The sequence below is a fragment of the Nanorana parkeri genome, unplaced genomic scaffold (genome assembly GCF_000935625.1).
Source record: "Nanorana parkeri isolate BGI_ZX_2015 unplaced genomic scaffold, ASM93562v1 scaffold141, whole genome shotgun sequence".
Taxonomy (NCBI): Eukaryota; Metazoa; Chordata; class Amphibia; order Anura; family Dicroglossidae; genus Nanorana; species Nanorana parkeri.
The window spans coordinates 1,975,033-1,997,778 of record NW_017306409.1 but is presented as its reverse complement, the minus strand read 5'-3'; the positions used below and the strand labels follow the sequence as shown (position 1 = coordinate 1,997,778).

At 45.2% G+C, this 22,746-nt stretch overlaps 1 protein-coding gene across 1 annotated transcript in view; it reads left to right on the top strand.

Annotated features, from left to right (window-relative positions):
* The first annotated feature begins 1,750 nt into the window (after nt 1–1,750).
* The window catches only part of LOC108785072 (polycystin-1-like), a 72,258-nt gene continuing 51,262 nt past the window's right edge, over nt 1,751–22,746 (top strand). The window contains exons 1-7 of the mRNA XM_018554071.1: nt 1,751–1,859; nt 2,036–2,285; nt 13,157–13,228; nt 14,999–15,138; nt 15,250–15,515; nt 19,056–19,431; nt 22,331–22,511. Coding sequence (XP_018409573.1) covers nt 1,751–1,859; nt 2,036–2,285; nt 13,157–13,228; nt 14,999–15,138; nt 15,250–15,515; nt 19,056–19,431; nt 22,331–22,511 — 1,394 coding nt within the window. The remainder of the gene's footprint in view (nt 1,860–2,035; nt 2,286–13,156; nt 13,229–14,998; nt 15,139–15,249; nt 15,516–19,055; nt 19,432–22,330; nt 22,512–22,746) is intronic.

Below are 22,746 nucleotides of genomic sequence, written 5' to 3'. Positions count from 1 at the left end.
GGCATGCTGCTGGGTCCCCTCCTCTCTCCTGACACTGTCGGGCTCTCAGGTCCATGACTGAGTGCCTGACTTTTTAGAGGGGGTGACATCAAAATGACTGACAGTGATTTTGGTGTCACCCGGGTGAGGGCCGCACCCCCCTTGTGACGCCACTGAATGAAACCACAAATCCTATCATGCGTCTGTCTCTGGGAGTCATGCCTGTGGCTGTGAGAATCTTGCAGTGCCTCATGGGATTTGTAGTTCCACAACATGTAAACTAAGAACACAAAGCGCACAGCTCACCCCTGTCATGCGTCCCCGCAATCCACACTCAATGCACGGATTGCTCTCTTCTGCAGTGATAGGCTCAAAAACGTTAGAACCAGCACACAATGGTCTTCAAACTTTATTCCACATGCATCTATACAAAGAACAACCGCTGACGCGTTTTTGCCTTGCATGGCCTAGTCATAGCTATGACTAAGGCCGAGTAAGGCAGAAACGCATTAGTTTTTGTAGTTCCATAACAGCCAGAGGGCCGGAGTTTTCCCACTCCTGCCCTAGAGGCTTCAAGACTGGCTCCCGCAGCCTCTTCATCCCTAGGCTCTGGTGCCACGGGGCCCGCTGGCTCCACTGAGTAGAATGCAGGGCCCATTACCCTACATTAGACCGAGGGACATCTACAAGGCAAAGCGTGGAGGAGGCGAGGTGATCGTCAAGTGCAGGCGGAGCATGGATCAGAAAAGTAAAACTGCTTTACCCCATACCCTGGCCCTTAGCGGGCATTTAACCCTTGCAGTGCCAGGGGGCCCCCCACTGCAAATGAAGGTTTTGTTTTCTCCCATAGATAGACTTTAGGGAATCTTTTGGTGCACATTACAAGGCTTGTACATCACATGATAACTGGATCTGATGCCTGTTCAGACTGTGGTACCGGAGTCTTTAATAGATCGGGTCTCTTTAATAGATCTTGCCTCATTCACACGAGAAAAGGCCGGCACGTACAGCTCCGTGCTGCGTGCACGGCCGTATCGGGCAGCTCCCGGGAAGGACAGGTGCGTTGTGTGATTAGTACGCAGCCCCTGTCCTTCCATATGGCAGTACGCGGCCGTACGCCACCCTACGCTCACCCGCCCTGCACGTCCGTGCGGGTGCGTGTGTCCGTACTTGACAGGATGGATCCTGTGTGCGTCTGAGCCGGGACACCCGCACCCGTATGGACCTGCACTTGGGGTAAGCGTAGGGCGGCTTATGGCCGCATACTACCATAGAGAAGGAAAGGGGCTGCGTACTAATCGCACAACGCACCTGTCCTTCCTGGGAGCTGCCCGATACGGCCGTGCACGCAGCACGGAGCTGTACGTGCCGGCCTTTTCTCGTGTGAATGAGGCCTAAGAGATCTCATCGAAGGAACATCCTTGAAAACCACCAAAGCCCCTCATAATTTCACCCTGCCCTCCGATTCCAATGCCTTTGATGAAAATGTCAATTGAAATGAGAACTCTTAGTTCCGTCCATCCCTAACAGCAGGCATTGTAAGACATTGTAAGAACAGTGTAACAATGTCCTATTGGTATAAATGTCTCCTTCACCCCCCCGCCCCCTTTGATTTACAATAGGGTTCCCTAGTGATGCAGATTGAGAATGCTCTAATGGGAATTTAGGGGGGTTGGGGTGGGGGGAGACAATTTTAAAGGGTAATAAAGCCTCCTCCTCCTCTCGGAGGTTAAAGACTGACAGTGGAAGGAGAGGGCAGTGTGCGATTTGGATGTACAGTTGTGACCAACATGAGCAAATCTTGGAGCGCATCAATGGACGCCACCAGGAGGGGCAGAGCAAGTCATGGAGAACACTGATAGAGGAGAGCTCACTACATGGTAATGAGGTGACGGTAACCATCCAAGACATTCATTTTAAGTGCTGCACTGGAATTTTCGATGCAGATGTACAATGTTAAAGTATCGGTCAGGTGTGGGGAGCATTGTACCCGTGAAGACCTTGGTCATCTGTTTCTTGTCTGGTGCTTTGATATGGACCTCAGTGTTATCTGTAGGTGAGAGGACCTCCCAAGGATCAGAGTTCAGCCTGGGGTCTAGACCCATACATGAGGAAGCAGGAGAAGCAGTTACTTTTGACACTATTGATGATGATGATGATTACTCCATTGACCAAGGATGGAGCACAGAGGGCTCCCTACGCTGTCCTCCAACCTGCAGGTGCACTGAAACCCATGTGGATTGCTCTGGGGTTGGATTATTGGTTATCCCTTCTGCCAAGGAGTGCCAGCCCGACACCGGCACCATGTGAGTAACGTTATACAAAAAAACAAAAACACCAAAATCACCAATTTTTCATGTTGTTAAAGGAGAACTATGACATGAGTGCTTTTCACTCACCTCATAGTTCTAGCCGACCTGTGACAATGAGACTCTCACAGGTCGGCTCAGTAGATCGGGAGGTGAGCGAACACATACCGGCGTTCGCTCACCTCTCGATCCTGCCACGGCTCTCTGCCGTGACGGGGGAGGGGCCGGGTACAGCTGACTCTGCCCCTAGATAGGCAGAGCCAGCTGTCAGCCACGCAGCTGGGCGGATCCCGGCACAATTGTCGGGATCCGCTTAAGCTGCGGCGTCTCAGTATACCGCGAGTTACAGCTCCCAGTATACTGAGCTTAGGGTGAGTTTGTGTCCTCCTGTTACCCTTAGGAGAACTATGGGGAAAAGCCTTAACCCCATAGTTCTCCTTTAACCCTTTCGCTGCCAAGGGCGTACGTCGTACGGAGCTACAAAAGTGCTTCCAGCTGGCCAGCTCAGTACGTCGTACGGACCTGGCATTTACAGTTCTACTATAAGCTGATGGTCGCTTTAGCGACCATCAGCTTATAGTAGAACTGTTCAGCAGACTGTCCCCTTTAAATTAATAGCTGTCATCAGCGGCTCACAAGCGCCCTTCAGCGGCTCACGAGCGCCCTTCGGCTCAGCTATTCTATTATACCATATTATACCATAGTAAATTTAGTATCACCATCTTTTTATTCTACCGGGCCTGCGCTTTCAGAAAATATATGGTTTGGGGGGTCTTTTACAAACGCTAGCAACGCAGCAGTTGAAAATCAAATCAATAGGAAAAAATTGCAGAAAATTCAAAAATGGCTTGGCCAGCTGATTTGAAAAATGTTCCGGAGGGCTTGGCAGCGAAAGGGTTAAAGAATCAGTCTGTCCACATGTGATATTTTATTGTAAGTGGACTTGAGTCAGGCCCTGGAGTCATAGGCCCCATTCACACTGAGCGATTTATCGTGCGGTAATTCCCGTGATATCGCGGCTATTTACCGCGCGATATCGCTCTCCAATGCATCTCAATGGGGCTCTGTCCGTCGCTGTCAAGGGTCGTGCGTCGCTACAGCAGGACCCTTTTTGGAGCGGATTTTGCCGCGATTCTAGCTTGCTCAATGCATACATTTGCGCGATATCGCGTGACAAACGCGCGATATCGCGCAAAATGCAAATCGCATGACAAACGCGCGATTTGTGAATCGCTCAATGTGAATGGGGCCTTATACGTCTTGGATACTCCAACAGTGAGATCTTCACCACAATTCTTGACTCAACTCCACTCGTTTTCTAACCACCTGCAAGCTTTGGATGATCCCGCCCACTTTTGTATGTTCCACTTCCATCCTTTTATATTCTCCATAATATAAAATAAATCCAACAGAGAGAGTGACCAACCCTCATAGTGGGCACAGCGGGTGTGCAGAGCCCGAAACTCAGAGATCAGCCAAGAGAGTCCCCAGGAGATACAACAAATTGTCATGTTATACGTCATGTATACATTATATATTATATATACATTGAAGGGAATGTATCAAAACTGGAGCAGACAAAATCTGGAGCAGCTGCGCATGACAACCAACCAGCATCTCTCTTTCATTTTCAAATCTTAAGCTGCCCATACACCTTATGAATATCGGCCGATTTTCGTATGCGATCTTGTTTTTGTCCGATATTCCAAAGGTTGATGGGCAGTGTACAACCGCAAATACTGTACAATCCATCGACTTTTGACTACCCAGCAGGTTAGAGAACTTCGGTCGATCGTACGATTTTCGCAAGGGTGGTGGCGTTTCCGTACGTCAAAATTCGTACGATTTACACTGCACATGCCAGACGAAAATACGTGTGGTCGATTACCGCAATTTGTCCAGGTGCTTTCTTCTAATCACCGCTGATCCAACCTTGCGATAATCGGGGCAGGATGGGGCCACCGTACGAAAATCGTACGACGGTTCGTTCATCGGACGAAAAGTGTCGCCCGATGATCGCAAGGTGTATGGGCAGCTTTCACTGAACAGACTGAAGAGAGAAGCTGATTGGTTGCCATGCACAGCTGCTCCAGTTATTGTCTGTTCCAGTTTTTGTCTGCTCCAGTTATTGTCTGTTCCAGTTTTTGTCTGCTCCAGTTATTGTCTGCTCCAGTTATTGTCTGCTCCAGTTATTGTCTGCTCCAGTTATTGTCTGCTCCAGTTATTGTCTGCTCCAGTTATTGTCTGCTCCAGTTATTGTCTGCTCCAGTTATTGTCTGCTCCAGATTTTGTCAGCTCCAGATTTTGTCTGCTCCAGTTTTGATCAATTCCCCCTCATTATGTGTACATTATTATAATATGTCTCTAAACTCCTTTAACTCTGGCATTTACCAAAAACAAAAGTATCAGTTTTAGATAGACTGACCCTTTAAAGGAGAACTATGAGGTGAGTGATTTCCACTCACCGCATAGTTCTAGCCGACCTGTGACAATGAGACTGTCACAGGTCGGCTCAGTAGATCGGGAGGTGAGCGAACACATACCGGGTTCCCTCACCTCTCGATCCAGTCACGGCTCTCTGCCGTGACAGTGGGAGGGGCTGGATTCCACCCTCCCTGCTACGATCTGCCAGCGCTGACTGGCGGAACGGACGGGGGAGGGGGCGGGTACAGCTGGCTCTGCCTTTAGATAGGCAGAGCCAGCTGTCAGTCACGCAGCTGTGCGGATCCCGGCATAATTGTCGCGATCCACTTCAGCTGCGGCGTCTCAGTATACCGCGAGCTGTAGCTCGCAGTATACTGAGCCTAGGGTGACGGGAGGACGCTAGTTTGTGTCCTCCCGTTACCCCAAGGAGAACTGTGGGGAAAAACACTGACCCCATAGTTCTCTTTTAAGCAAAGCTGTAATGAGATAATGAGTTGAAATAAGCTGAATGACACGTGACCAGAGATCCCTTTGTTTTTGTTATCTGCAGCCCAGACACTCTCTGTTGTCTTTTCTTGACACAAATCCTTCTGAAGTTGTAAAAGTCATGCAAAGACCACAAATACATATCAGTTACTAGTTCGTGAGCGGTCGTAACATGATCAGCTTTGTGGTTTACTGCTAGGAAATGAATGTAGACGAGATGCTGATCTGTTTGAGCTGCCTGCCTACCTACATGCAGGAACAATTGTCAGTATTGAAGGGAGCACATTTTGCAATGGGTGGTCATATAAAAAACGGGACCCTGCAGGGTGTAAGTATTAGGAAGGGATTGGTTATGTGGGAAATTTGCTAAATAGACAGGAGGATCTTGTAGAGCAGGGGTATCCAAACTTCTGCCCTATGTCCTATGAGGCATTGCATGAATCTAACAGCCACAGGTATGACTCACAGAGGCACGATGGGATTTGTAGTTTTACCACAGCCGGAGTGCCGAGGCTGCCACCTGTGCCTACCAATAACTGGCCATTTACCTACCTGATAAGTCACATATATGGTTATCTTCTCTTCATATCTGTCCCATCCTTTCCTTCCTCCTCGGTCTGTGTGCTTGCTCTCTTTCTCTAACTGTGTGGGATTTGGCAGGGAAGACTGGAATGCCGGAATTCCATTCAACACTGCGCCCCTTTACTTCCGAAAGCAAGGGAAAGCAAGGGATCGCTGGCAGCGGTGGGAGAGAAGAACCTGGATAACATAGGCAACGGCACTCCAAGTAATTAATCAATGGCGTTTGTTTATTGACGCATGAAACAGCACAATGCATCAAAAAGCAACGTTTCCGGGTCTCACAGGATCCCCTTCATCAGCCAAAATGAGGGATCAGTTTGCCTGATGAAGGGGATCTCGTGAGACCCCGAAATGTTGCTTTTTGATGCATTGTGCTATGCTTCATGCGTCAAAAAAACAAACGCTATTGATTCATTACTTGGAGTGCCGGTGTCTATGGTATCCTGTGATTATAGACGGTTGCCATCGGTCGACTGCCGCAGCACCCATCTTTTATAAGGAACAGCGGTTTTGAGTGTGATGGGTTCATGGACTGTATGGAGAGAAGAACCTGCCACCTTCACAAACTAAGGACACAGATACACTGACACATACACAAAACAAGTCACGGGACATTCAAATATAGAAACAGAAGAGATACAGAGAGAAAAGACCGAGTGGGGCATTAGCCCCTCCCCTTTTTATTTCTCCTTTTTGTCTGAGTATAGATTTATGTTTGTCCCAAAACATGTTCACTCTGTTCTCTGACTACCCACCTCTGCTGGTCGTATATTCCCAACATCAACTATTCTTTATGTAAAAATGTCTAGTGTTTTCTTTCTTTCTTTCTTTCTCTTTCTTTCTCAATCTCTTTCTCTCTCTCCCTTCCTTCCTTCCTCACTTACTCTCTTCCTTCCGTCCTCCCTTCTTTCTTTCCTTCCATCTCTTTACTCATCTATTTCCTTCCTTCCTGTCTCCCTTACTCTCTTATTTCCTCCCTTCCTTACCCTTTTCCTACCTTCCTTCCAGGGGGGCTGTGTGGGGTCTCGGGTGGGCTGTGGGGGTCTCACCAGAAGTCCAGAGGATCTCGCGGTCAAGAAAAGTGCTGCTTGGTCCCCCAGGAAGAAGGAGATGTGTGGCTGGAGCTGTAAACAGGCGCCGCGGTTCACAGGAAGGCTGCCGAGGTCCCAAGCAAGCGAAGTCCCAAGCAAGCACGGGGCCTCAGACAGCCGCCTCTGTTTAAAATGTAAAGCGTCGGTATCGGCGTTTAGTATCGGAGCATTTGCACAAGTATGAATACTCATGGAAATGACCAGTATTGGCACTGATACCGGTAGGAGTATCGGCGCATCCCTAGTTTTTTTGGACTCTTGAGACATTTTTATTGCTCTTTTTTTAGTCTTGATTCATGATTTAGAAGCTCTGACAGTGTCAAATTTCAGGCTCTGGGGGTAGCAGCACACAGAAATGTGTCAATGTGTGGGGAATGTACCATACGGATTGGTGCTTTCCATCAGCGGTACATGCACAAGGTCTACTTCTGCTTTCAACGTTTCTGCAAATGGTAAATCATGTGTGAAAGAGGTGAATAAATATTTTGTCTCTTTGATGTATAAATAAAGATTGTTTGTTAAACATGTACAAATGTTTGTAAGTACAGGAAGTAAACGTACACATGCCTGAAGATACTTATTAAACAATGTTTTCTCATCAGGAAATGCTGACACTGCTAAAGTGCCCTTCCGGTAAATCAGATATATTACAAATTGTATTTACTCTACTTCTACATAAGCTGGCCATACACAATTAGGGCTTGTTCACACCGACAGCGCGTGCGTTCCAGAGCGGTCGCTGCTGGAACGCACCACGATCACTAAGAAACTTCCCCCCGCGTTCTGGGGCGGGAGGGGGGCGTGGCGGTGCTTTGAATTCAATGGCACCACTTCCACGCCCCCCCCACCCGCAGTGCGATCGGACGCGTGGCAAAACGCTGTCAGCGTTCTGTTCCACTACAAACGCAAAAAATAGAGCAAGCCCTATAGTTTGCGTTTCGCTTGCAAAAGTGATATTAAAGTCAAAAGGGTTTTCAGATATTTCCAGTGCTGATGAAATCTGCACTTCTTGATGTTTTAGGCCAGGTTGACACCTTGGCAGCACTGTTTTTGCGCGTTTGTACGCAAGTGTTCAGTGTGCCTTTTTTTTGTGCGTTTATGCTCGTTGTGCACATTTTGATGCGCGTCTGTACACGTGTACATAAAGACGCGTGTCTTGACTGGCAGTTTATGAGCCATTGCGGGCAATGGACAAATGCACGTTTAAACGTGCAAAAACGCGCATGCAAATGTGCAACATGCTGCTGATGCGTGTTTTCAGGCGTATCCATTGGAGTCTATGGGCACATGTACCTTTTCGGGTGTTTTTCTGCTCAGGTGTGAATAGGGGCCATTGAAAATCATGGGATTTCTTCTGTTGGACATTCAGGGCCTGTTAACACGACGTCGGTTTTCTGTGCTGACCTGATCCGTACGCTCCTGCACTAAAAATGCATCCCAATGTATCCCTATGTGTTTTATGGGCTACAGTTCTCACGTGCGCAAACCGTTCAGGTTATGACAGAAAAAAATACTGCATGTCACATTTTGTCCGGTCAGGAAACGGACCGGAAACACAAAACGCGTCAAAAAAAACCCTGCACTGCAGCTAACATACTGACAGCCCCACTCCAGCAAAAATATAAAAAATATATTTTTTTAACTGGAACACATCAAAAACCCGGCCAAAACGCAGCAAAAACGCACTGCATCAGTAGCACCGCGTCTGCAGATTCGCACCTGATCAGGGCCTGATATCATGTGAACAGGCCCTTAAAAGCGCTTTTCCAACTGCTCAAAAACGCCTAAGTGTGAACCATTGAGCGATTTATCGCGCGGTAATTCCCGCGATATCGCGGCTATTTACCGCGCAATATCGCCCTTCAATGCTTTGCAATGGGGCAAAGGGTCCTGCTGTCGCGGGCCGTGTGGCTACAGCAGGACCCTTTTTGGAGCGGATTTTGCCGCGATTCAATGGTTTTTGATGCAAGCATTTGCACGATATCACGCAAAATGCAAATCGCGCAACAATTTGCGAATTGCTCAATGTGAACGGGGCCTTAGAGTTTAAAGAATCAGCTGAGCATTGGTCCTTATATCCTGCTTTAAGGTGGCACCTTTCCCTTGCAGGTTCCTTGTGCGTGCTGGTGTGCAGTGGCGTCACAAGGGGGGAGGGAGGTTTGGGAGGATCGGCCCCCACCAGGTGACACCATAAGAGGGGGTGACACCGGTGGGGAGAGGGGGGGCAGCTGGGCAGGACACCAGCCGGAGCTTCCTGCTCATCTCCTGGCAACCAGTGACATCACTGATTGCCGCAAGATGGGGAGTACACTGGCCAGATCATCCCGCTCAGCTCCTGGAAACCAGTGATGTCACAAATGTGTATATATATATATATATATATATGTATATATATACACACACACACACATACTGTATATGAGATAAGAGAAAGCAACAGCATTTAATTTGTATTATTTATACTGATCTCCGTCAAAGTGTTGTCAATAAAGCTGATGCAGCTGCAATACCCGTGAGTGTCACAATACAGTACCTACTTTGCATATATTAAGCCTAAGTGGTATTTTCCTTTAACAAACCTGCAGTTTAGGAAATGTAATCTTGTTGCCCCTCCAATCTTTTCCTAGTAACAGCAAAGGAAGTACCTGGTTGCTATGGGCAACAAGACGAGCAGGCACTTCTGATCATAAGCACCGATATGCCTCTACCTAATGTAGCTGAGAGGTGATAAGGATAATGCTGACCTTCCTTAGCAATGACGATCTCTGGTGTCTCCCATTGACTGATACATACAATAAAGAGATAGCACAGAGGTTCATTTCAGCGTGTAGAGATTACTAAAGCATATGTCTGTCTAGATAATAGATATGGTACACACCACTCCCCGCACACAATACATGTCTGCGTCCACACACCCAGAGAATACATGTTGTATGCATTATCCCGCTGTTTGCCTGGTATCCTTGGCAATGGCGGCTGCTGGGAATACACGGCTGTGGGTATCCGGGCAGCCCCTGAGATGCACCAAGAATGTGTCGGCTTTGTCGTCCTTGTTTGTCCTCGGGACAATGCTGTAGACAAAATGTTCGGAACTGTGGCCAGTTTTCCTTTATGAGGATATGGGGAGGGAAGCAGAGAAACCTGTATCCTTACAGTGTATTTAAAGCCCAGATTTTTATTTTGCATGGATAAAGGAGAGGACAGATAGAACTTAATTTGGATTTTTATTGCTGTCTTTCTGTCCTTGCCGGAGGGATTCCCTACTGGGGACCATTGTCACTGAGACCAAAAATGTTACAGTTGTCACTAGAACATGATTAGAAGAGACATCTTAGGAAAGGGACACCTGTTTGAAGGACAACCGTTTCCACTCACTTGCTGAGTTCCCCTTCACTTCCTGTTGTATCTCCAGCACAGGATGTGAATAGGGTTGTCACCTGTCGGGATTCACCCATGCAGTCCGGGTTTTGAATGCCGGGTTTCATGGCAGAAGAGACCCAGACACAAGATGTCAGGCAGACAGGGGCAACCAAAATTAAGATAGGGGCTACTGGCCCCCCACTGAAAATAGTCTCAACTGTGATATTTACATATAAATGGGTGGCACTATTGACACATGAATAAGCCGCAACTCATTCTCCCCCAGAAATTCTGTGCGCTGCTAGAGTGTTTGGGTTTCGCTGAAAGAAAGGGTGGCAACCCTAGATGTAAAGGGAAATATCTCAACAGAAACTACAAAAAAAAAATGATGGCGGTCTTAACCTTGTCCAACTCTATTCAAAACTAAACTGAAAATAATTGCCTATAGCAAGGATAGGCAACCTTTGTACTCCGGCTGTAGTGAAACTACAAATCCCAATGTGGCCGTCAGAGTCTTGCAATGCCTCATGGGACTTGTAGTTCCACAACAGCTCAGGGTTGCCTACCTCTGGCCTATAGATACACTTTATAGCAGAATCTTTCTCCAAGCCTTCCGCCAGCAACTTCCTGCGTAGACGATCAGTAACTTCATTACAGACGTGTGCATGAAGCCTGATGCATATGCCACAATATTGGCACCGGGGAGCTTATCTGCCTGGAATGTGTGGCTCCTCCCAAAAATAAGCCGACAGGTTAATGTTTGTCTGTTGTAGGAACATAAAACTATAAACTCTGTCAGGGCGGGGACTGATGTGAATGACTCAGTGTCAGCAGTTTATCAATAAGTATAATAGGTCATAATAAATATTGACCATTGATATGTCATATAAGCTGGCATACCCAAGAGTGGGAGGAAACACCCAAAACTCCCTGGTACGAATTATAGTAGGGAGTAGGGATGAGCTCAGGTTTGGACTGAACCTGGGCTCATCCGAACCTGGAAAAAGCTGTCAATGCTGACCCAATCAGCTGCAGCTAGGACATTCCACAACCCGCAGCTGCACATGAAAAAAGGGTGGGATGCTGGTGACATCATTGACCTCATATGGCCATATTTGGTAAATTATGTCACCTGCATCCCACCCCTTTGTCTACATGCAGCTATAGGGTGCGAAATACCTTTTCCGAAGCTGATTGGGCTGGCACTAACAGCTTCTTTCCCGGTTAGGATAAGCTGAAGTTCGGTCCAAACCCAAGCTCACCTGAACCTAGAAGGAAGCCGTTAGTGCTGGCCCAATTTAGCTGTGGTAAGGGCATTTCCAGTCCTGCAGCTGCCCACACATAAAGGGGTGGCATGCTGGTGACATCATTGACCTTTTATGACCATATTTGGTCAATGACATTGACCTTATATAGCCACATAGCCAGATTTGCTCAATGACATTGACCTAATATGGCCATTTGGCATATGGCTATCCCACCTCAACCCAACCACTGAACCATCACGTTCTCAAACAATTCTTCCCCACTCAGCTACCTCCTCATGTATCACTTCCCCCTCCTCTTTTAGATTGTAAGCCCCAGGAACAGGGCCCTCCTTACCATCTTGTCTTGAATTGTATTGTGATTGTAATGTCTTCCTTATATTGTAAAGCGCTGCGCAAACTGTTGGCGCTATATAAATACTATGTAATAATAATAATAATATAAGGTCAAATATGTCACCAGCATCCCACCCCTTTGTGTAAACAAAGCAGCTATAGGGTGGGATTGCCCCAGTCGCAGCTGATTGGCCCGGCACTGACAGCTTCCTTGCTAGTTAGGATGAGCTTGGGTTCAGACTAAACCCGAGCTGATCCCTACTAGGAGATTTTGCTATTAGAGTATCCAAGACATACAAGAAGCAAGGGGCTGGATGGTTCCACCTAGGAATAAAATATCACTTTTGGGGATACTAACCCCCTATATTTTCATGTCTGTAAGCAACTTTGATTCTGGCTTTGTGTGTGCTCCATGATAATAAACAATGCAGCAACTATAGGAAAGGCCATAAATTCAGGGTGACACAATCTAGCATTTATGGATGAAACTTTACAACCTTTCAGCCTGAATTGTATACTAAGAATTCAGAGAATCTTCTTGTGCACTGGAAGGAATGTGGGCTGTCATTGTCATCCTTTCAGGCCATGTACAGCTGCTCCTAAAAAATTAACCTAATTTCAGGCTCATTTGCATACACCTGTACAGAGCAGAACAACGAACTGACGTAACCTTGTGTGATATTGCAGATATCTCTAAAATGTTACATTAAAAATGCCACAAATACAATGTAAAAGACAGAAGTGTATTAGACTTCCTCGTTTTTTCCATTATTCTGAAGATGGACTCCAGGCAGCTATAAAAGACGCAAATTTAAGCAACTTTGTATTCATTATTATATCATATTTTTATAAATGCAAGCAACGTAAATACTTGAATTTGTTTGGTGTCAGTCCCTGTACAACAAGCAGTACAAGGAGCCAATCAGTTAATGTGCTGACAAGAAGCGTGCTGATAGTTTGGAGAAAGCAGAGTGATGGAGAGATGAGCTCATCACTGTACTGCTTCTCCTTTCCCTGTCCAGTGGTAGGCTGGGGGCGGTTCCAGGATAACCTGGGTTCAGAGGAAGTGGGTAGAATGATGACTGAGGACATCTAGTGGCAGAAAAAAGGTACTGCAGAGAAAGTCTATGGATTAAAAGTGAACATTGCAGCAAAATCCGCATTTGTTTCTTTATCTTTTAATGGTCTATTCATTTTTATCTTGTTTTTGTTTCCTGATGTTTGGCATGTATTTGGCTTTTACAGGATAACTGTATCTTTTTAAAAAATGAGTCAATTTTATCAGTAAAAATATGAAATGTTTCTTCTGTCTTGATTCCTCCAGGGACCTTTCAGGAAACCAGCTGACTGTGCTCCGCATGACAGTCCTGAGTGAACTCAGGAGCCTCCGACAACTGTGAGTAGGAAGTGATGGAGAGAGAAATCCACTTATATTTCCTTCATGAGTAGAGGATATTAAAACTTTATAATTTACACGCTCGGCTTTAATCTGCCATATCTCTCCTCCTGAGATCTGGGCGCCGATCCCACCCCACAGTATGACTGTTAAAAAGCAGGAAGGGTCTCACTACTCCTCCAGCATTCTCCATAACCTGACTGGTAGGTCGAGACGACCTTTTGTTGTCTGTAACAGAGGGGAGGAACTACACTTGAACAGAACCCAACTTCAGTAATTTGAAGCTGAACTCCGGGATAAGCAAATATTGTCTAAAGCCAAGAGTCATGTGTATTCTTCCTTGAATCTTGCTGAGTGTTGTGTATTTCTTCCAGATCTGTGCAGTAATTCAATGTGACACTTGGAGCTTCCTGTAATAAAGACCGCTCACTGCTGCTTTCTGTCCTTGTGCGGGGTGACTGGTCTTGTCCCCGCCCCCTCCTGTAATAAAGATCGGTCACTGCTGCTCTATGTCCTTGTGCAGGGTGACTGATCTTGTCTCCGCCCCTTCAGTAGTTTTCTGCAGGCAGCTTGTAGTGAGTGGAGCCTGTTGAGCCCCTCCCACAGCTCTGCTCTACGCGCAGGCTATGTACAGCACAGTGATGACATCACCTCTACTTTCACAAGCTGATAACTGGTATAATAAATGGTCTTTGTAGAGCAGCCAGCTGTCCTTTTTTTAGATGTACAAGTCAGGCTTTCATGTTCGTGAAAAAAAGGGATTTTAATATATGTATTTATATAATTTACACAGCACTTTACATACTGTACATTCACATCCCTCAATGAGCTTACAATCTAAGATCCCTATCTCACATGCATACACATACTAGGACCAATTTACCTACCAACATGTCTTTGGAGTGTGGGAGGAAACCTACACAAGCTCAGGGAGAACATGCAAACTCCATGCAGCTAGTATCTTGACCAGGGTTTGAACTTAGGACTTCAGTTCTGTATGCCATTGAGCTGCCCACCATTAAGCCATTGTTCCATATATATCTGCACATGGTAGGCTGGTTGGATGCAGGTTTGTGTAGATGGAAGAGGGGCATGAACTTGTCCAGTTGATTGGTACCAGTGGTCATTAGAAGCCAATGATAACCTATGCAAGGGGTAGGCAATCCCAGCACTCCAGCTTTTTTGTAGCTACAAGCCTCATGAGGCGGTGCAGGACTCTGACAACAATAGGCATGACTGCCAGAGGCCCGAGGGATGGTGGGATTTGAAGTTTCATCACAGTTGGTGTTCTAAGGTTACCTACTCTTAACCTAGGCCCTTCACTGAAGGATTATATTAATTTTGTTCCAATTCCTGACCTGTTCTTTCTTTGTTCAGCAATCTAAGTCACAACCAAGTTTCCATTATTGAAGAAGCAGGGATGGGCTCACTCTTATAGTATTTTCTGCCTGCCAGCTATTTTCTTCTATATGTACACTGAGCCATGCATGCATACAATCTATGCATGTTGTGGGTGCTGGAGCCAAGCAACTCATGGCACATGCCAGTGAAGATGGCTGAAGACTACTGACCGGGATGAAGACCAGTGGCACTGAGATTATGCACTGAGATGTGCAAGCATACCAAAAATAGAAGAAAACTGCTGGCAGCAGAAAATAAACTGGTGCCTGTGTGTGCATGTCTTAATCCATACTGTTGGCAATCTGATCATTATACTTCTATATTTCTGATTTTATTCTTTTCTGACATGAAACTATTTCTTTATTGCAGAGATCTGTCTGGTAACCGTTTACTATGCAGTTGTCCCCTACATGGTTTAATATCACATTTGCCAAAGGGAGTAAAACTGATCATGGACCAGGAGGTGGAAAGCTGTGCTCATGACTCTAGTGTATTACTGATGCCGTGTGGTAAGTAGTATGATATAATACATTTCAAATGTATGTTATTTAACATTGTCGCTGCATGTACAAAAATGACAATGCGATCCATTTGAAATAATTTGTGCTTTTCCTTTGTAGCCGAGCGCTATGTCTCATGTGTATGGGGCCCACCACACTATGTGCTGCATTACTCTCTCATCACCCCTGATCCTTTCTCCAACAATAGCTGCCTCGTTCTCTGTTTCCGTCATGGCTATTCTTATTATGGACTGGACAGTATGCAACGTTGCCTTTGTGGCTCGGTCACCTCCAATGAAGAGGACCCCTGTTCGGGGGTGTGCTCAAGACATGGGAATATTTACATGTGCAATAAGAGTATTATTCAGGATATACATGCTGTGCAGGTAAATGTATGAATTATACTTAAAACCAAGCTCCTGGTAAGCAGAAGAATAGATGGATATAATACAGCTATGTGAGCTATGTCTTATCTGCCAAGGGATTTGTGATTCTATCCAACTGGTCTTGTGACTAATACACCTCTTACAAAGCGTAGCCAGGAGGGTGACAACACCTTCCTTAAGTTAGGGATTATAGTGGTTTCACCTCCCTGTCCTCAGTCTGGACATGAAAGGAGCAGCAACAATCCGTCAACTCTGCTTCCATGCCCTCTAGGCATATTTACGTTCAGCACATATGCACATAAAGCATGAAGCAGAGCCGGATTGGCTCCTTGTGTTGCCCCTCCTATATATATATATACACTGAGTGGCCAGATTATTATGACCACCCCATCAGTACTTCGTTGGGCCACGAGATGACTCCACGAGATGACTTCGTTGGGCCACCTCGTGACTCCACGAGATGTTGAAAGGTGATGCGAGGAATCTGACACGGCACTGTTGCCCTTCTGTTGTCTTGTACCAGTCTTGCCACTCTCCGTTCTGCCCTAACATTGACTAGTCGCTGACGGCCACAATTCGCACGTTCAGACCCAGATTTTCGGCTGACAGACCAGTCTTTAAACACTTTAACAACAGCTGCTCTTGCACGTTTAACGAATTCTGCTGTTTTGCTGATACTCGCTCCATGGCTCCGAGCGCCAACAATCATCCCACATTCAAAGGCTGTTAAATCGCGTTGTTTCCCCGTATCTTCAGAAAAAAATCACTTCTACTGTCGTGGTAAACAACCTGCTTCCCTATTTATAATGGTCTGGCCCTCTAGCAACTTCAGCACCAAATTATAGCTAATTTGCCTACAAACGTCAGGCGGTCATAATAATCTGGCCACTCAGTGTATATATACATCATTGTTTTTTAGAAAGAAATACAAAGCTGCAATTTACTTATATCTAGAACTTAGCTTTAATGTTGTGTTGCTTTTATTTTTATTATTACTGACATTATTTGTATACTGAATGCTTCCAGTGGTGCAAGCCTTAGTGGTCAGTAAAAGTCATATGCCTGTGGCCCAAACTTGGCTACGGTTAGTCAGGTCTGGGAGGAGTTTGGACATGTTAGGTTAGGCATGCCTTCCTTTATTCATATGTCTAGCAGTTTGCCATCATACTTCTAATGCTGTCTTAGAAGGCCGTTTATTAAAGGAGAACTATGGGGTTAAGGCTTTTCCCCATAGTTCTCCTTAGGGTAACGGGAGGACACAAACTAGCGTCCTCCCGTCACCCTAGGCTCAGTATACCGCGAGCTGTAGCTCGCGGTATACTGAGACGCCACAGCTGAAGCGGATCCCGACAATTATGTCTGAATCCGCCCAGCTGTGTGACTGAGAGCTGGCTCTGCCTATTTAGAGGCAGAGCCAGCTGTACCCGCCCCCTCCCCCGTCCGTTCTGCCAGTCAGCGCTGGCGGATCGGAGCGGGGAGGGGGGAATCCAGCCCCTCCCCTGTCACGGCAGAGAGCCGTGACAGGATCGAGAGGTGAGCGAATGCCGGTATGTGTTCGCTCACCTCCCGATCTACTAAGACGACCTGTGACAGTCTCATTGTCACAGGTCGGCTAGAACTATGAGGTGAGTTAAAAGCACTCACCTTATAGTTCTCCTTTAAGCAATAGTACGGCCTTACCACAGCCATACTGCTGCTGTAGTCAAAGAATATTGTACATTGCGGTGGTGAGTCTTATGTAGGACACTGCAGGCTAAACACTGCAGCCTGCATTTTATGAATGGGTTGTGAAATGAGGGTTGCAGTGTTTATAAATACTGTGATGTGTATAGTGGAGTGGATAGTACTGCCCATCCAGATGGTAAACTTAGTAAAAGAAACTCGCTTAGAGGACACTGAGGGAAGTTTTTTTTATATGTCTGTAATGTGTCCTTACAAGGTTTGGCACTATCTTGTGTACAATAGTTGGTAACAGAGGTTCTGTTTCCTGATCTGAGAGTATTCTTTCCCAGTCAGATCATAGGGACTTGAAAAGGGAAAAGGGTCTAGGTCACTCAGTAGAGCCTGTGAAAGAAGCAGATGTGTAGCCTGAAAGCAATTCAGGGGAAGTGAATTGAGCTATGAGATGTTATACTGTATGTAGAGTGCCTCTGGAAGAAAAAACTGACACACTGCAGAATGACTTGTCATGTGCAAGTTACATATATTTTACATAAAATCCGTGAAGATCAAATCGAAGAGTTTTCTTTACTGTGGTTACAGCTACATGTCTGCACATTGCAGCAGCTTGCATATGAGCCAATGCGGCATGTGACTAATTTTCAGTTTCCATTTCTACAGTGATGAGCTCTCAAAATGCTTGTGACATACTTTCAAGAGGCTTCAGCAAGTTCTAGAACAGGAAATCATAAAATATATGAAAATAAGTTTAGATGAAGATGATAAAAAAACTTCAATGTCATTTTGTTTGAAGTTGACATGGCCTTGGCATGCAAAAAGCTGATTCATGGCCTTTATGTAGTAAGATATGGTTGTAAGTACACTTTCTAGGACTGGCAGAGGCTGGTATGTAGACTGCAAAAGCCTTTGCACAGAGCGGAAAAAAAAAACTGCTGTCGCTAGCACTCATCCACCACTTCAAATTGCTCCAACTTCACAGCTTTGCTCAGATGAGTAGAGGAACCATAAATAAAAAAGGAACCCACAAGTGGATAAAGTAAATTAGATTTTTATTCAAGAAAACGGAATGAGAAAATCTGCCTAGGGTTAGTTTGTAAACAGGTTTGTGAATCTTGATTAAAGTTTGAAGATTGCTAACTTTAGGGCAAACCTCATTAAAGTCTATGGGTGGTGAACTTTGTTATTCAATTCTGTCCATATGTAGGGCTAATAAGCTAGGTATTATCAAAGTCATGGGAGGCCTGGCATTGCAATAGGGATCATGTAACAATACTAAAATAATAATAATACTTTTTCTCCCCTTATCAGTGGCGTAACAATCGCCGTAGCAACCCAGGCAGCCGCTATGGGGCCCGTGGCACAGGGGGCCCGGCCAGGACATCCCCCTGATGCCGTGCGGGCCGCCTGGGTTGCTATGGCATCTCAGGCTGCTGGCTGTCACTGGTGGGTGTGAGGAGGACCGTGTCGCTGTTACATCACTGATAACCTTTCAGTGATCTATGCAGCGGCACGTTCCTTCTCACAGCCGCTACTGAGTCAGTGACAGCCCATCTATGAATCATAAACTTTGCAAATTCTGGGGATTCACCATAAAAAACAGTATATTTTCTTACACATGATTGGCTGATGGACGTCAACAGACCTTCATCTCATTTACTATGCTAAGGGGAAACTTCCCTTACAAAGTGCACATTTTTTGCAAAGTGAACAGCCCATTGGTCTTCAGTAAAGAATCCCATGCTTATTCAGCATTAAGATACTCAGTGGTCTTAATGGCTACATTGACCACACAAACAGCCTTTATAAAACAATTGATCATGTTTTCCTCATGAGACATTTCTCTTCTTATTTTCTTTACAGGTGACTATATTGCTTTCAGCCCCTTCTTACTACAATGTCCTGCAGCCTGCCGAGTTCCGTGCAGTAGCCTCTATCCCTGTCGCCCAGTTTATTTGGGATTTTCAAGATGGAAGCAAATCACTTATCCCTGCTAATGGAATGGTCAGTCATAGATATAGTCTTCCTGGGAAATACACTGTAAAAGTAAGACCAGAAGCACAGCAGCCAGAAGCAGAAATGACAGTGACCATGGCGGTAGCATTAGACATGGCCGAACTGCACTGCCCAGAGGTGGCTCAAACAGGGCAAAGTGTAGAAGTATGGCTACAAGTCAACCAGGGGACAGATCTTCAAGCTGTCTATAGCATTCAGCTGCCAAATGGTCAACTATTGACAGGTAGGAAAATGTCAGTGGGGAAGGGCTGTGGGATATGATTTTCTTGTATAGATATTTTTTTCTTGTTTCTGTCACTGGACTATGCCACTAACTAACTAACTAACTAACTAACTAACTAACTAACTAACTAAGATCTCCTGCAGCAGTAACCTGGACACCTGGGACTCGAAGTTGTGATTCTGGCTCGTACCTTCACTCCAACCACTGCTGATGTTTTACTCGGTGTCAGATTTATATTTGTTTATGTCGTGTGGGCTGACAAGCTGGATCAGGAATTTTTAAATTGTTCCAATTTATAGATGCTCTGTGGAAGAGATTCTGAGTCACGTGGTCTTCCTGTTGCCCAGTTACTCTTACCCTCAACTTAATCTTTAACTCCAATGATAAACCTGAATCTAACCCTTAAACTTGAAGCTAACCCCTACACCTGACCCTAAATATCAACCTATCTTCTAAACCTAACCCAAAACCTCAACCTAGTTCCTATATTTAAACATAATCTGTCCGCCTTTCCCCTAAATTTAAAACTCAACCTGCTCCCCTAACCCTAACCTTAAACTTTAACCTGTCCCCAAAACCTAACCTTAAACCTTAACCTCTACTTAAAACACAACCTTAAACTTCAACCTGTCCCCAAAATCATACGTTATTCTTCAAGCTGTCCCCTGTCCCCTGTCAGACTGTAATTTTGAATCTGTCCCCTAAACCTTACCTTAATCTTCAACCCGTGACCTAAACTTAACCTTAAACATCAACCTGTCAACCAAAACCTAACCTCAATCTTCAACCTGTCCCCAAAACCTAACCTCAATCTTCAATCTTTCCCCAAAACCTAACCTTAATCTTCCACCTGTCCCCAAAAGGTAACCTTAAACTTCAACCTGCCCTAGAAACCTAACCTTAAAAATCCACCTGTCCCCTAAATCTTACCTTAAACTTCAAGTTGTCCCCGAAATTGGACCTTTATCTTTAACATGTCCCCTTAATCTAACCTCAATCTTCAACCTGTCCCCAAAACCTAACCTCAGTCTTCAACCTGTCCCCAAAACCTAACCTCAATCTTCAACCTGCCCCCAAAACCTAACCTTAAACTTCAACCTGTCCCAGAAACCTAACCTTAAAAATCAACCTGCCCCCTAAAACTTACCTTACAGCTGTCGCTGAAATGTGGACCTTAATCTTTAACCTGTCCCCTAAACCTAACCATAAACTTCAGCCTGTCCCAATAAAAGAACCTTCCTCTTCAACCTGTCCCCTGAACAACCTTAAATGTCAACGTGTCCCTAAGCTTCAATCTAACCCCTAAACCTTATACTAATACAGTACCTAAATCTTTACCTAACACCTCAAGCTAACCCTTGACCTGCTACTAAAACTTAACCCGACTCCAAACCTCATAGTGACCCATGCATGTGTTTCTGGCACTAACAATGATTAAAATTCTGTCATCAATGTATAAACAACAACTATTTTGGCCCTGACATGCAATGTACCAAATTACAGATTCTGAAAAGCCAACTTTAAAATGTCTGTGCAGAATGCTTATCTGTTATCTGTTGCTATTGTAAATGTGGGTGTCAACTGGAGAAAAATGTGCAGATGTGACAACTGAAAATTCCCACCATTGCACAACAAAGTTCAAGAATAAGGAGGAAAAGGCTTTGCATGACTGCTTGTTGAATCGCTTGATTAGCATAAATGCAGCAAGGCCTTTCTTGATTTTCCTATAGAAATTTATCGCCACCTTGTGTTTAAAATTGGAAACTTTTGAGCTTATTTCAGAAACTGTTCTCAATCTAAAGTACCCTCTCCGTTCCCGCACTTACCTTCTAATATCTTCTTCTTGATAACCTCATCTCTAGGGTTGCCACCTTTTCTTCAAGCGAAATCCGAACACACTATTGGCGCGCTGACATTTTTTTGGGGAGATTGAGTCTTGGCTTATTCATATGTAAATAGCCCCACCCATTTATATGTAAAAATCACAGTTAAGACTATTTTCAGTGGGGGCCCCAGTAGCCCTTATCTTAATTTTGGTTGCCCCTGTCTGCCTCACATCTTGTGTCTGGGTTTCTTCTGCCATGAAACCCGGACACAGCATTTAAAACTCGGACTGTTCGCGTGAATGCTGGACAGGTGGCAACCCTACTCATCTCATGCACAGCTCCAAGGTTTTTCTTGTGCTGACTCATTGTCTGGATTTCTCCACTATAAAAGAAACATTGTCTTTCAATAAACTTTGAATCAATGTCCCTCTTGATGTGTGAATACAACACCTTTCCTGCATTGGTTTGCTGGTGACTTCTGCCGGAAGGATCCTCATTTCCGTTTTGTTTGAAGTAGACTCCTTGAATACCAGGAACATTGATATTAGCACCCAGCACACAAGCCCTGGCAATTCACTTGAGTTCTTTGGGTCACCTTTGCAGCTATTGTCCCAAGCATGACCAACCTACAGATGTTGTCTGTCAGATGTAGACAGATGTATGGACCTTTTTGCAGTTCAAGATGAATTAGGTGTGAGGCGCTGGACTCTAATCTTTCATCCATCAGACAAGAAGTGGCCGTAAGAATGGGGGGATTAGCTTTGGCAGCTCTATAACAAAACAATGTGGAGGCCTCCTAAATTGAGAACAACTACAAAGAATAGGAAAAATCAGCGTAAAACCACAATCTTTTACTGTTAATAACAATATGGCGACGCAAAGACAAACGGTATGCAATGCTTTCCAGGGGCCAACAAATCCCCCTTCATCAGGGCTTAAATTGTGGACTTCTGCAGCCAGATCCTATTCAATAAGCAGATTTATTTCAAATTGTATAAGTCTTTCCTTTTTAGGTAAACTGCAGATTTATGGAGTTGTCCTTGTTTAATAGCTTAAATGTAACTTTATTCCAGATGATTCCTCCTGTCCCCGTGGAGGCAAAGTTTTTGGTGAAAATCTGCATTGCTATTGGCTAAATCAAGTGAAAGAATTGCTGTCAGAGGCTCGTAATCGTTGCAGATTAATACCTGGAGCTGATCTTGCATACATAACCTCTGCTGATCAAATCAGTTTCATCCAGGAGTCCTTCAGAAGGTAAAAGCAATATGTTGGATTTTGATACCAGGAAACCAGCAATGTTAGTTTTCAGTACAGAGTTGTCAATGGAGAAAACAATGACCTATCTTGAGGCCCCTCTCACAGTAGCCTTCCCTGTAACCCCAACATGAACCCCCACAGCAACCTTTCCTGCAAGTCTAACCCTAACTAGCACCATTCTAACTGGACAAAGGGAGCTGCAAGCAAGCTTCTATGAATATACATATATATA